The 15,204-nt window shown below is 37.0% G+C and overlaps 1 protein-coding gene across 4 annotated transcripts in view; it reads left to right on the plus strand.

Moving 5' to 3' along the window:
- Window positions 1-15,204, plus strand: part of CENPI (centromere protein I) — a 114,906-nt gene that overhangs the window by 2,945 nt on the left and 96,757 nt on the right. For all 4 annotated transcript variants that reach the window (XM_032330909.1, XM_032330910.1, XM_032330908.1 and 1 more), the window contains exons 3-5: window positions 241-378; window positions 4,383-4,501; window positions 4,783-4,890. In XM_032330909.1, coding sequence (XP_032186800.1) covers window positions 241-378; window positions 4,383-4,501; window positions 4,783-4,890 — 365 coding nt within the window. The remainder of the gene's footprint in view (window positions 1-240; window positions 379-4,382; window positions 4,502-4,782; window positions 4,891-15,204) is intronic.

A 15,204-nucleotide genomic window follows, 5' to 3' on the forward strand; every position in this document is an offset into this window, starting at 1 on the left:
ACATAGATCTATTTGTTTAGGAGCACCTGGATGACTCAGTTGGTTAAGTGTCTGGCTCTCGATCTTAGCACAGGTCTTGATCTCAGGGTTGTGAGTTCAAGTCCCATGTTGGGTTCCATGGTGGGTGTAGAGCCTATTTAAAAAAAAGATTTCTTTTAAGTATCCTAAGTTGTAACTGTTGGAGTTGAGGACTGAAAAAATTTTAAAGGTCCCACTATTTAATATTGTTCCTTTTTCCAGATTCCACTAAAACTTCACAGAGTAAAGATAAAATCTTGGAAAAGCACTTGAAAACTGTGGAAAATGTGGCGTGGAAGAATGGATTAGCTCCAGAAGAAATTGATGTTCTATTAAATGTGGCACTCATTGGCAAATTTGGTATGATAAAGGGATACATTTGTCATCAGTTTGCTATTAATTTTGCCTTCCAGACTTTGAAATAGATTATTGGAATTAGTTGCAGTACTTTATTTGTATTATTTTCTTCATAAAACCAATCTGGTAAGGTCATAAAGTGGGCCTTTTTTGTGTTTAAGTTATCTTATGAACCAGAAGTTTCTGTGTGCATATACTGAGAATGGTTATTACATGTCTTTACAAATAGAATGTATAGACTCTTGTCACCAAATACATGGGAGTCATTTTTAGTATTTCTCTTAAGAAGCATAGATAAGACCGCTTAAGAGATCACTTAGTCTCTTTCATTGCTTTCAGGATCACTTACTATGGCAAGTCCCTTTTGAAACTGTCTCCATTCCATTGTGTTTGACCTTAACAGTAAAGATGCTTTTTCTTTTGTGGAAATGCTTCCTTTCCTGTTCTAAGTGTCTTGGGGAGGACTTAATGGAGAGGGAGACGTTCTTAGAAAGAAAGAACACCTGGCCAGTATTCTTATTTTAATTTTTTCACACTCAGAAGGTATTTTAGGCCTTGAACATCTATTCTCATTTTAAAGGCGAGGAAACAGAGACCCAGAGTTGTTAAAGAGACTTGTTTAATGTCAGCTAGAACTGAGGAGCTCAGATCTCCTAACTCCCCTTCTAGTGTTTATACCACATCATACTGCTACCGGGTTTTCTACTGGTTATTTTTTTGAAATATTAAGACATCTATCAAAACTGGATGATTTATATACTCTTTCCTGGGTCTTGCATATGGGGTTCCATTGTGTATACCCTAACATCATGTTTTGCAGGGGTGTGTTAAAGCAGTAACACATTACTAGCCGAATTCAAAATATGACTCTCAGGTATTTTAGCTCTCTACTTTTACTAGATTAGTTCTCTGTGTTTTCCTACAAAGTGAAATTTGAATTGGCTCTTAAAAGTGGTTTCAGATTGTTTGGTTCTGTTATCCTCCCAGGAACCCATGTTTAACTGATGTGTCTATTGAGAATTTTCTCCCTTCTCTTAAAACATGTATGGGATATACAAGTGTTTTCTATATTGGAATTTCTCTTTTTTGATATCTCAGAAATGAATGGTTAAAAGGTTTTCAGGATGTTTGCCAGGTCTTGTGGCAAATGCATGCCTCAGCCTTGGAAACTTATATATGACAATTTTAAACATAATCTCTGGCTTTTTATTCTTACTTTTCATTTTTCCCTTAAGCTGGAATTGGTGATGTCAGATAGGGCCCCCTTAATTGTTTATCTCCTTTTAGTTATTTCTGTGATATCTTCCATCACCACTGTATCTTTACCTGTAGATCTTTTGCTAAGTTTAAATTCATATTCAGGGGCAGGTGTGTTTGAAATGTCATATTAAGTACAAAAGGACTTCAGACACTTTAGAAGTTAAAAAGTTACTGGGAAGTAAGTATTTAGTCTGTATTGAATTCACCACTTGAATTTGGTACATGTGTGAATTGTTAGTGGTCAGACTGTTTTAAGCTTTAGAAGGGTTAGGGGATGGGAGTGGGGGGAAAAAAGAAAATGAAAACAAGAAACCATGGTGGAATATAGAAATTTTTATTCTTATGATTCATTACCTGCCATTACTGCTTTCTTCCTTCTCTGCAGAATAATGGGGTAGAAATTGAGAATGTATGTAGCATGAACAAATTTCTCTAAATTTCTCTAATGTACAGCATGATGATTATAGTTAATAATACTGTATTGAATACTGGAAATTTGGTAAGAGAGTAGATTTCAGGTGCCCTCACCACATGAAAAATGGTAACAACGTGAGGAGATAATATGTAAATTAGTGTGGCTATAATAATCATTTCCACTATGTATATGTATATCATATCATCACGTACATCTGAAATATAAATTTTATTTTTTATTTTATTTAAAAAATTTTTAAAATTTAATAGCATTTATTGAGTCTATAATATATAGCATTGAGCTAGGAAATCTGGAACATCCTACTTATCCTTGACTGGATAATAACAGTAGCTACAGTTCCTTAGGAAATTACTATCTCTTAGTCAGTCATAGGCTGAGTGATGGACATTTACCATTTCACAACCCTAGGAGGTAGATACTTTATCCCCATTTTACTTATAGAAAAGCCAAGGCTCAGATGGCTGAAGAACCTTGTTTAAGATCACACAGCTTGTCAAGATGTGTAGCTAGAATTCTTTTCTTCTTGATTTTAGGTAGGTTTTTTTGTTTGTTTGTTTGTTTTACGTTTGGCAAAGTTTATTCATTTTTCTTTTTAAAGATTTTATTTGTTGGAGAGAGAGAGTGCGAGCACGCACAAGCAGTGGGAGCAGCCAGCAGAGGGAGAAGCAGGCTCCCTGCTGATGCAGAATTTGATCCAAGGACCGTGGGATCCTGACCTGAGCTAAAGGCAAACGCTTAACCTACTGAGCCACACAGGCTTGCCTACACACTTTTTATTTCAAAAATAAAAATAGAGAGAAGTCTTTACCTCGGGGGAAAAAAGATGTGTATAAGATGTTTCTGAGAATGCTACTTGCAGGCAAAGTTAAGATCAGTGCTATTTCAGTGAGTGGATGTGATCATCATGCTATAATACATATAAAACAGTATTTACAGACACATATATTTCTAAGAATGCTACTTGCAGAAGTTGAGAACAGTATTATTATAGTGAATGGATGTGATCAGCACACTGTAATGCATGTTAAACAGTGGTTAAAGATGCATGGATCCAAGATGGTTTTGAGAATTATATTTGCATGAGAAGTTGAGAAAAATGTTTTCTCAGTGAGTGGTTGTGATCACCACATTATAATGTAAATGAAACAATGCTTACATACCAAAAATATTGATGAGATATACATTTAATTCTTGGAGACTTAATAAGCAGAAACATCACTTCTATTACCAGATGGGAGAATTCCATGGAAGCCCAGAGAGTATGATGGAAAGATTGGACAGTATACAATATTATTACTGCTAGCTAATTCCAAGAATAGCTATTCCATTCTGCTATCCTCCCCACTTTTTGGGAGGGATGGAGAATACAAATATATTTCTTTAGTTTATTTATTCTTAAATGCACCAGCTCATGCAGGATGTCTGTCAATAGTTTTAAATAAGTCAGAATCTATGGTGCCATTAAAAAATAATAACGAAATAAGAAATAATCTTGGGATTCCTGGGTGGCTCAGTTGGCTAAGCATCTGACTTGGTTTTGGCTTAGGTCATTATCTCAGGGTCTTGGGATTGAGCCCCCTGTCAGCCTCTGCCCTCAGTAGGGAGTCAATTTGAGGATTTCTCTCCCTCTCCCTCTGCCCTTCCCCTGCTCTGGCACACACATGCTCTCTCTCTGAAATAAATAAATATATCTTTTAAAAAAAACCTTGAAATTTTCTTAAGATTTTTTTGAAGTATAATTCACATATCATAGAATTCACTCTTTGTTTTTTAAAAAAGATTTTATTTATTTGACAGAGAGAGAGATCACAAGTAGGCAGAGAGGCAGGCAGAGAGAGAGGGGGGGAAGCAGGCTCCCTCCTGAGCAGAGAGCCCTATGTGGGGCTCGATCCCAGGACCCTGAGACTATGACCTGAGCTGAAGGCAGAGGCTTAACCCACTGAGCCACCCAGGCACCCCTGAATTCACTCTTTTAAAGCATGCAATTCAGGATATTTTTTTAGCTTATTCACAGAGTTGTGCATCCATCACCACTCTCTAATTCCCAAATATATTCATCATGCCAAAAAGAAACCTTGTAGGCATCCTTCCTTTTTAAATAGAAATACAGAGCCTAAGAATTTGCTTTATTGTTATATTAGAACTTAAAGATACATTTTTGTTTGAAACTATTTTGTAAAGATGATAAGAGATACCTAATACTACTTTTTTATTGCCTTTAGTATAAAGTGAGATTTTAGGACTAAGTGAATAATAGTAAAGGAACAATCAAGTTTCTAAAATGTAGTTTAATTTGGAGTTTGCTTTCTAGGGAGTGCTGTAAACACTCGGATATTGAAGTGTATGATTCCAACAACTCTAATATCAGAAGATTCTGTGGTTAAGGCGGTCTCCTGGCTTTGTGTGGGCAAGTGTTCTGGTAGCACCAAGGTAATCTTTTTAAACAGTTTGATGATAAGCCCTTCAGAACCACTTAAGGGCTGGCAAGGAAAAGCCACTTATGGAGTAATGGCAGTGGCCTTTTGTGCAAAGGCTGTAGTTTTGGAACAATATAGCTTGATGCAGGGACTTTGCTCAAGCATAAATTTTTACTGAGAAATAAAATCTATTATCCTACTTTGTGCTAGAATCTTACAGCCCTGAGTGGGGAATTAAGCTCTCTCCTGTGCCAGTTTTATTTCTCTAAAGATAAGCATTTTGTCTCTCAATAGGTACTTTTTTATCGTTGGCTGGTTGCAATGTTTGACTTCATTGATCACAAGGATCAAATTAACTTGCTCTATGGCTTCTTTTTTGCTTCATTGCAAGATGATGCACTGGTAAGTAAAAACTGGACAACACCATATTATCAGTCAAATGGCATGTTCTTATATGTTGACATACCATGTATACTTCAAAGAGCCACACAATGCATTTTTCCTTATTTTAAAATACACCAAACATATAGAAAAGGAGAAAGCATAACATAACAAACACTCTTGCACCTCTCATATTAACAAATGTAATGTTTTTATCATATTTATTTATATCTTCTTTTAAGGAAATAAAAATGTTATGGATAGAATTGACTCCACATTGGAGTCTCTGCTAATTTAGAGCAATGATTGCCATCTTTTCTCTAAAAACCACTTCAACAGGTCCTATGGGTCACTTATTCTACATTTTCTTGATTAACACTGGAAAAACCTCATCAGAATTAATGAGAAAGAGAGGATTGCTTTTGATGAGATGCCAATGGGCTGATTTTTATTAAATAGCATAATTATTTTCATTGAAAACATTAATAACTCTAAGAAATTAATCTATTGTCCACCTGGAAGACTTTCAAGAACCATCAGTAGTTCATAGACCATGTGAATCATTCATCTAACCAAATTCCTCTTGCCTTTGGAAAGGGAATTCATTTATTGATTTCATTTTTAAAAACTGATGTTTTCACTCTGCTTGTTACATTGTACTAGGTGCTGTAGAAGACTCAAAGTGCTGGGGCACCTGGGTAGCACAGTTGGTTAAGTGTCTGACTCTTGATCTCAGCTCAGGTCTTGATCTCAGGGTTGTGAGTTCATGCCCCATGTGCCCACACCCAGTGTGGAGCCTACTTTAAAAAAAAAAAGAAGTTTAGCAGAGTGTCTGTATTCTAGGGTTTTTAATCCAGTTGGTAGATTAAGGAAAGCATGTAAAGTTAAATAAACAACTCAGAAGTTAAATTATCAAAGACAGTATATGATAACGTGAGGAGAGTAATTGTGGTGATATTTCCAGGAAGGAAGCACTGTAAACCAATGATTAGAAAAAAGTATCATAAAGTATTTGGGCATTGAGCTAGGCCTTGAGATAGAATAGGATTTAAGATTTGATAAAAGGAAATAGTATTTTACGTAATGGGAACATTTCAAGCAAAGTTGTGAGCTGTGTAAATTTTGTTTCCAGAGACCTTAAATAGATCAGACTGACTTATAGTTGTATCTGGGAGTGGTGGAAGGTAAGGCTGAAAAGGTTAGATGAGGAAAGATTGTAGAGGTCTTCAAAGGTGATGCTAGCTGATTTGAACTTTATCCTCTATCCAGCGGGGGAAATCACATAATTTTTGGGCAGAACATGTTGAAAGCGGAATTGTAAGGAAGTTGTGTTTAGTAATGCCAAACAATATGAATAAGGAGAGAGGCTAGTGTTGGGAAAAATAGGAGACTAACATGATGGTCCAGGTATAACTTGATGAAGTCCTAGACTAGCAGTTCTCAAATTTGATCTGTGGACCTCTTGCGGCTCTCTGATACAGGAGTTCTGAGAGGTTAAAATTATTTTCATAGCAATATCGAGATATTATCTGGTATTTTCATTGAGTTGACATTTGCACTGATAGTGCTAAAGTAGTGGTGAATAAAACTGCTGGTGCCTTAGCAAGAATCAGGGCAGTGGGGCCAAACTGTATTAATGGTCATTTTATTCTTCACTATAGTTTAAAAAAAAAAAAAGCTAGTTTCTCTCAGTGTCCCAAATGAAGCAGTAAAAATTCATTAATTTTATTAAATTTCAGCCTTTGAGACATGTCTTTAATATTCTGTGTGATAAAGTGGGGAGTACAAATAAATCCCTTCTGTATACTAAACTGCAGTTGTCCTTAGGAAAAGCACTTGTGTTATTGAGTTGTGAGCTAAACTAGCTGCTTTCTTCATGGGAAACCATTTTTACTTGCAAGAATGACTGACATATAAACTATGATTATCCAGACATGGGTATTTGGCAGATTTTTTTTCAAAAATGAAAAGCCAGCCTGTCATTTCAAAGAAAACAGCTCACAGTATTTAGTGCCAGTGATAAGATTTGAGCTTTCAAGTGAAAATTATGAGGTTGGAAAATTTGTATCTACCACTGTGAACTTGACAACTTCCCAATACTTAAACTTTTCAAATGAAATTGGTAACAGTATTAATGAATGTGATTTTTAGATATTGTATAATGAAATGTGTCAATATTTGGAAGGTTGGTGTAACTCAATGAACCAGTATTTTCCAGATGACCAAGTATGATGTTGTAAAATTATGACTGGGTAAAAGATCAATTCACAATGAAAGATATATCAATGAATTTTATGTAGGTATGTGTGTATTTATTTAACTTTTTTTTTCAGTAGACTTTAATTTTCTATAGCAATGAACTGTAATGGAATAGTACAAAGAGAGTCCATTGGTAAGGTTTCAGATTCTACATTGTGGCTAACCCTTAAAAGACTACCATTTATCAAGACTAATATACAGTTTTCTGAAAAAGCTACTAAAATACTGCTTTCTTTTCCAACTACACATATCTTTGTGAGGCTGGATTGTCTTCATGTACTTCAATTAAAACAACATAGGAGGTTTAGTGCTAAAGCAGAGAATCCAGCTGTATTCTATTAAGTCAGAAACATTAAATAGATTTTAGAAATGTAAAACTATGTTATTCTAGTCATTTTTTTTTGAAAATATAGTTTTTCATCAAATATGTCATGTTAACATGTATTGGGTTTATTATTTTTTTTTTAACGATTTTATTTATTTATTTGACAGAGAGAAATCACAAGTAGATGGAGAGGCAGGCAGAGAGAGAGAGAAGGAAGCAGGCTCCCTGCTGAGCAGAGAGCCCGATGCGGGACTTGATCCCAGGACCCTGAGATCATGACCCGAGCCGAAGGCAGCGGCTTAACCCACTGAGCCACCCAGGCGCCCCGGGTTTATTATTTTTTAATGGATTAATAAACATTTTTAAGATTCTCAGGGTAAATTGGGGGAGAAGTTATAAAGGAAGAATTGACAGGATCTGATCCCTAAACTGGATTAAGGGAAGGGTCAAGAGAAAAAGATCTGAGGTTTTTAAGTCAGTATGGCCCAGAATGATGGTATCTTTGACCATAAAAAGAAGTTCGTGAGAAGAAGGTAGTTTTGGAAGGCATATAATATATTTGGATTTAGATGTACAAAGGTCACAGGGTATCCTGTAGAAGTTCACTTAATGAATATTTATTAACTGTGTACTATGCCTGACAGTGGATTTAGTATTGGGAATGGAAATACAAGTAAGCCATAATAAATAATTTATGTGAGGCCTATATGCCAGGTACTAGGTGCTTTATATATACAGTTATTTTATCAACTCTAAGGTGCCATCAGTTATAAGATGCATCTTTATCTTTTGAACCACTACAAAACAGTACTGTCATTGAAACTCTCAGATGACATCAATTATAAGATTATTATTTTCAGAGATGTTAAAATGTAAAAAAAAAAAGTGTTAGACTTTGTAAAGTTTTTTTTTTTTTTCTGGTCCTGGCATTCTGAAAGTTCTTTGTGTTCTGACACCAGTATTCTTTAAAAATTATTTATTGGGGAGAATTCTCCTGGCTGCCTCAGTCAGTAGAACTCAGTAGCAACTCTTGATCTTGGGGTCGTGGGTTCAAGCCCCATGTTAGGTGTAGAGCTTACTTTAAAAAAAAATATTTATTGAACACCTACTAGTTTCTGTACTTATGCTCTCCAGAATGGTAGCCATTAATTTCATGTGACTAGTGAACAATGGAAATATGGCTGGGCCAAACTGACATGTGCTGTAAGTACAAAATACACACTTGATAAAATGTGGTTTTTAACCCATTTAAACCTCTTGGCAACCTTGTGAAGTATACACTTCTATCCCTATTTTATTTTATTTTATTTTATTTATTTATTTTTTTAAGATTTTATTTATTTATTTGACAGAGAGAGATCACAAGTAGGCAGAGAGGCAGGCAGAGAGAGAGAGGAGGAAGCAGGCTCCCTGCTGAGCAGAGAGCCCGATGCGGGACTCGATCTCAGGACCCTGAGATCATGACCTGAGCCGAAGGCAGAGGCTTAACCCACTGAGCCACCCAGGCACCCCTTTATTTTATTTTTTTAAAGATTTTATTTATTTTTTTTAAAGATTTTATTTATTTATTTGACAGAGAGAGAGAGAGAGATCACAAGTAGGCAGAGGCAGGCAGAGAGAGTGGGGGAAGCAGGCTCCCCACTGAGCAGAGAGCCCGATGTGGGGCTTGATCCCAGGACCCTGAGATCATGACCTGAGCCGAAGGCAGCGGCTTAACCCACTGAGCCACCCAGGCACCGCAAAGATTTTATTTATTTGTCAGAGAGAGAGAGAGAGAGAGAGAGAGCGCGCACAAGCGGGGGGAGGAGCAGGCAGAGGGAGAAGCAGGCTCCCTGCCGAACAAGGAGCCCAATGTGGGACTCAATTCCAAGACCCTGGGATCATGACCTGAGCTGAAGGCAGACACCTAACTGACTGAGCCACCCAGGCATCCCTAACCTAGAAGATCTATTAAATGTAGCAGGGGAGAAGATGAGTACAGTGTGATAAATCCTGATAGAATACCCAGGGTTCTGTGAGAGTATAGAGAAGTAGCAAAATAAGACTGGCAATCAGAGTTAAAACTATAGGAATTTAGGAGTGCCTGGGTGGTGCAGTGGGTTAAGCCTCTGCCTTTGGCTCAGGTCATGGTCTCAGGGTCCTGGGATTGAGCTCCGCATCCAGCTCTCTGCTTGGCAGGGAACCTGCTTCCCCCCTCTCTCTGACTGCCTTTCTGCCTAATTGTGATTTCTCTCTCTGTCAAATAAATAAATAAAATCTTTAAAAAAATTTTCTTAAAAACTATAGGAATTTGCTCTCTATAGGAAGGGAGATACCTCTCCTGACAAGCAAAAAGGGTGGGCGTTGATGGTAATAAATGTGTGGGTCAATAAGGGATACAATTGAGGGAGTTCCTGCCTAGTGGTCATGGTGATTTTTTTTTTCAATTTTTCACTCAAGTAGGAGGCAAAGTCTTCTGCTAACAACGAGGAGGGGATGATAAAATATATATATTTTTTAAAGATTTTATTTATTTATTTCACAGATACAGATAACAAGTAGGCAGACAGGCAGGTAGAGAGAGAGAGAGAGGAGGAAGCAGGCTCCCTGCTGAGCAGAGAGCCCGATGTGGGGCTTGATCCCAGGACCCTGGAATCATGACCTGAGCCGAAGGCAGAGGCTTTAACCCACTGAGCCACCCAGGCACCCCAGGATGATAAAATATATTTTGAGGAGACAGTATAAATTTTGAAATAGCTCCTGATGGAGATGGGAATAGGAGATGATTAAAGATAAGTTTTGAAGGCCCAGATGCGATTAGAGAACATGGATATGTGATGTTACTAACATGCAAGGACAGGCAGTCCCTCTAGGGTTGGACAAGGATGCATGAGAGTGATTGGGTTGAAGGACCAGGGAGCTGAGACTGAAAAGGGAAGAAGGTGAAGACAGAAGATTGCAGACTGGGAACATACACATACAGCTGAGGTTTGGGATGCCTTGGTGATTGTCACAGTATGGAGTGGGATTAAAAGCTGGACTAATATGAAATTACAGCTTTGAAATTTAAGATTTCAGGAGGGGATGGTTCAATGTAATGACAAGATTCAGAGTGACCATGGGGTGAGAATTGAAGTAGAGTGAGGAAATGAAGATTACTGGAACTGAAAATTTCTGTTTTCTTATGGATTTGTTGTTGTTGCTACCCATCTACCAATTACTGAATGAAAATGTTGAAAATCTCCCACTGTGAAGTATTTGTCAATTTTTCTTCAAAGTTTTATCAATTTTTGCTATATATTTTGAATCTGTTATTAGGTGTGTACATAATTAGAGTTTTCTTACACTTCTGATGAATCAAACCTGTGATCGTGGAGCAACTCTGTTGTTAGAAATGCTTTTTGTTTTAGTCTGTTTTGTGCAGGATTGACATTACTATTCTGGCTTTATTTTGGCTGGAAGCTACTTGGTATATTTCCATCATTTAGGGTTTTATTTAATCTTCTTTTGTCCTCATGTCCTCATGTCTTTTTAAGATATTTTATTAATTTATTTAACAGAGAGAGAGACCACAAGTAGGCAGAGAGGCAGGCAGAGAATAAAGGGGAAGCAGACTCCCTGCTGAGCAGAGACCCCAATGTGGGGCTCGATCCCAGGGCCCTAAGATCATGACCTGAGCAGAAGGCAGAGGCTTAACCCACTGAGCCACCCAGGCATCCCATAGATGCCTCTTTAAATAGCGTATAACTAGATTTTATTTTTAAATCCTGTTTGAGGATTTTTCCTTAACCTGGAAAATTAGTTTATTTACCTATGTAGTGATTATTGAAATAATAAAAACAAATTCAAATATCTTTTTTTAAATTTTTTTTCAAATCTCTTATTTTGAGCTTTCTAAATGATCTGCTTTTTTTCTGCCTTTTCCCTTGTTTCTCTCTTATTTTTGGATTGATGCCCCCTATTCTAGTTTGGAAGTAAGTTATACATTCTGTTTATGTTCTTTTAGGTGTTACTGTGCATATTTTAACATGCTAAATATTTAATGTAAAAATATACAAAAATGTCACTCTTCTTACTATTTTTATTTTAGCAGATATAGTTATTTTTCATAGAATATGTCATTTATGCTAGCATGTCATGGGTATATTATTTTTTAATGAGTTATTAAACATGAATTTCTCTCAGTTTTAATTTCTTTTTTTAAAAATTTTTAAATTTTTTTATAAACATATAATGTATTATTAGCCCCAAGGGTACAGGTCTGTGAATCGCCAGGTTTACACACCACAGCACTCACCATAGCTCATACCCTCCCCAGTGTCCATAACTGCACCACCCTCTCCCGACCCCTTTCCCCCAGCAACCTTCAGTTTGTTTTGTGAGATTAAGGGTTTCTTATGGTTTGTCTCCCTACCGATCCCATCTTGTTTCATTTATTCTTTTCCTACCCCTCAAACCTGCCACATTGCATCTCCACTTCCTCATATCAGGGAGATCATATGATAATTGTCTTTCTCCGATTGACTTATTTCGCTAAGCCTAATACCCTCTAGTTCCATCCACGTCGTCGCAAATGGCAAGATTTCATTTCTTTTCATGGCTGCATAGTATTCCATTGTATATATATTCCATATCTTCTTTATCCATTCATCTGTTGATGGACATCTAGGTTCTTTCCATACTTTGGCTATTTTGGACATTGCTGCTATAAACATTCAAGTGCATGTGCCCCTTCAGATCACTATGTTTGTATCTTTAGGGTAAACACCCAGTAGTGCAATTGCTGGGTCATAGGGTAGCTCTATTTTCAACATTTTGAGGAACCTCCATGCTGTTTTCCAGAGTGGTTGCACCAGCTTGCATTCCCACCAATAGTGTAGGAGGGTTCCCCTTTCTCCACATCCTCACCAGCATCTGTCATTTCCTGACTTGTTAATTTTAGCCATTCTGACTGGTGTGAGGTGGTATCTCATTGTGGTTTTGATTTGTATTTCCCTGATGCCGAGCGATGTGGAGCATTTTTTCATGTGTCTGTTGGCCATCTGGATGTCTTCTTTGCAGAAGTGTCTGTTCATGTCCTCTGCCCATTTCTTGATTAGATTATTTGTTCTTTGGGTGTTGAGTTTGCTAAGCTCTTTATAGATTTTGGATACTAGCCCTTTATCTGATATGTCGTTTGTAAATAACTTCTCCCATTCTGTCACTTGTCTTTTTTTTTTTCTTGACTGTTTCCTTTGCTGTGCAGCAGCTTTTGATCTTGATGAAGTCCCAATAGTTCATTTTTGCCCATGCTTCCCTTGCCTTTGGCGATGTTCCCAGGAAGAAGTTGTTGGGGCTGAGGTCGAAGAGGTTGCTGCCTGTGTTCTCCTCAAGGATTTTGATGGATTCCTTTCACACATTGAGGTCCTTCATCCATTTTGAGTCTGTTTTTGTGTGTGGTGTAAGGAAATGGTCCAATTTCATTTTTCTGTGTGTGGCTGTCCAATTTTCCCAGCATCTTTTGTTGAAGAGGCTGTCTTTTTTCCATTGGACATTCTTTCCTGCTTTGTTGAAGATTAGTTGACCATAGAGTTGAGGGTCTATTTCTGGGCTCTCTATTCTGTTCCATTGATCTATGTGTCTTTTTGTGCCAGTACCATACTGTCTTGATGATGACAGCTTTGTAATAGAGTTTGAAGTCTGGAATTGTATTGCCACCAACTTTGGCTTTCGTTTTCAATATTTCTTTGGCTATTCGAGGTCTTTTCTGGTTCCATATAAATTTTAGGATTATTTGTTCCATTTCTTTGAAAAAAAATGGATGGTATTTTGATAGGAATTGCATTAAATGTGTAGATTGCTTTAGGTAGCATAGACATTTTCACAATATTTGTTCTTCCAATCCAGGAGTATGGAACATTTTTCCATTTCTTTGTGTCTTTCTCAATTTCTCTCATGAGTACTTTATATTTTTCTGAGTATAGATTCTTTGCCTCTTTGGTTAGGTTTATTCCTAGGTATCTTATGGTTTTGGGTGCAATTGTAAATGGGATTGGCTCCTTAATATCTCTTTCTTCTGTCTTGTTGTTGGTATAGAGAAATGCAACTGATTTCCATGCATTGATTTTATATCCTGACACTTTACTGAATTCCTGTACATGTTCTAGCAATTTTGGAGTGGAGTCTTTTGGGTTTTCCACATATAGTATCATATCATCTGCCAAGAGTGATAGTTTGACTTCTTCTTTGCCGATTTGGATGCCTTAATTTCTTTTTGTTGTCTGATTGCTGAGGCTAGGACTTCTAGTACTATGTTGAATAGCAGTGGTGATAATGGACATCCCTGCCCTGTTCCCGACCTTAGTGGAAAAGCTTTCAGTTTTCCTCCATTGAGAATGGTATTTGCGGTGGGTTTTTCATAGATGGCTTTGATAATATTGAGGTATGTGCCCTCTATCCCTACACTTTGAAGAGCTTTGATCAGGAAGGGATGCTGTACTTTGTCAAACCTTTTTTCAGCATCTATTGAGAGTATCATACGGTTCTTGTTCTTTCTTTTATTAATGTATTGTATCACACTGATTTATTTGCGGATGTTGAACCAACCTTGTGCCCTGGAATAAATCCCACTTGGTCGTGGTGAATAATCCTTTTAATGTACTATTGGATCCTATTGGCTAGTATTTTGGTGAGAATTTTCGCATCTACAGGATATTGGTCTGTAATTCTCTTTTTTGATGGGATTCTTGTCTTGTTTTGGGATCATGGTAATGCTGGCCTCATAAAATGAGTTTGGAAGTTTTCCTTCCATTTTTATTTTTTGGAACAGTTTCAGGAGAATAGGAATTAATTCTCCTTTAAATATTTGGTAGAATTCCCCTAGGAAGCTGTCTGGCCCTGGGCTTTTGTTTGGAGATTATGATGACTGTTTCAATCTCCTTACTGGTTATGGGTCTGTTCAGGTTTTTCATTTCTTCCTGGTTCAGTTTTGGTAGTTTATATGTCTCTAGGAATGCATCCATTTCTTCCAGATTGTCGAATTTGTTGGTATAGATTTAGTCCTAGTATGTTCTTATAATTGTTTGTATTTCTTTGGTGTTGGTTGTGATCTCTCCCCTTTCATTCATGATTTTATTTATTTGGGTCCTTTCTCTTTTCTTTTTGATAAGTCTGGCCAGGGGTTTATCAATCTTATTAATCCACTCCAAAACTGCTAGAACATGTACAGGAATTTCAAAGAACCAGCTCCTACTTTCGTTGATTTGTTCTATTGTTTTCTTTGGTTTCTATTTCATTGATTTCTGCTCTGATCTTTATTATTTCTCTTCTCCTGCCGGTTTGGACTTTCTTTGTTGTTCTTTCTCCAGCTACTTTAGGTGTAGGGTTAGGTTGTGTATTTGAGACCTTTCTTGTTTCTTGAGAAAGGCTTGTATTGCTATATATTTTCCTCTCAGGACTTCCTTTGCTGTGTCCCACAGATTTTGAACTGTTGTGTTTTCATTATCATTTGTTTCCATGAATTTTTTCAATTCTTCTTTAATTTCCTGGTTGACCCATTCATTCTTTAGAAGGATGGTCTTTAGTCTCCATGTATTTGGGTTCATCCCAAATTTCCTCTTCTGATTGAGTTCTAGCTTCATAGCATTGTGGTCTGAAAATATACAGGAACGTATCCCAATCTTTTGATACCTGTTGAGACCTGATTTATGACCCAGGATGTGATCTATTCTAGAGAATGTTTCATATGCACTAGAGAAGAATGTGTATTCTGTTTTGGGATGGAAGTTCTGAAT

Source organism: Mustela erminea, chromosome X, assembly GCF_009829155.1.
Source record: "Mustela erminea isolate mMusErm1 chromosome X, mMusErm1.Pri, whole genome shotgun sequence".
NCBI lineage: Eukaryota > Metazoa > Chordata > Mammalia > Carnivora > Mustelidae > Mustela > Mustela erminea.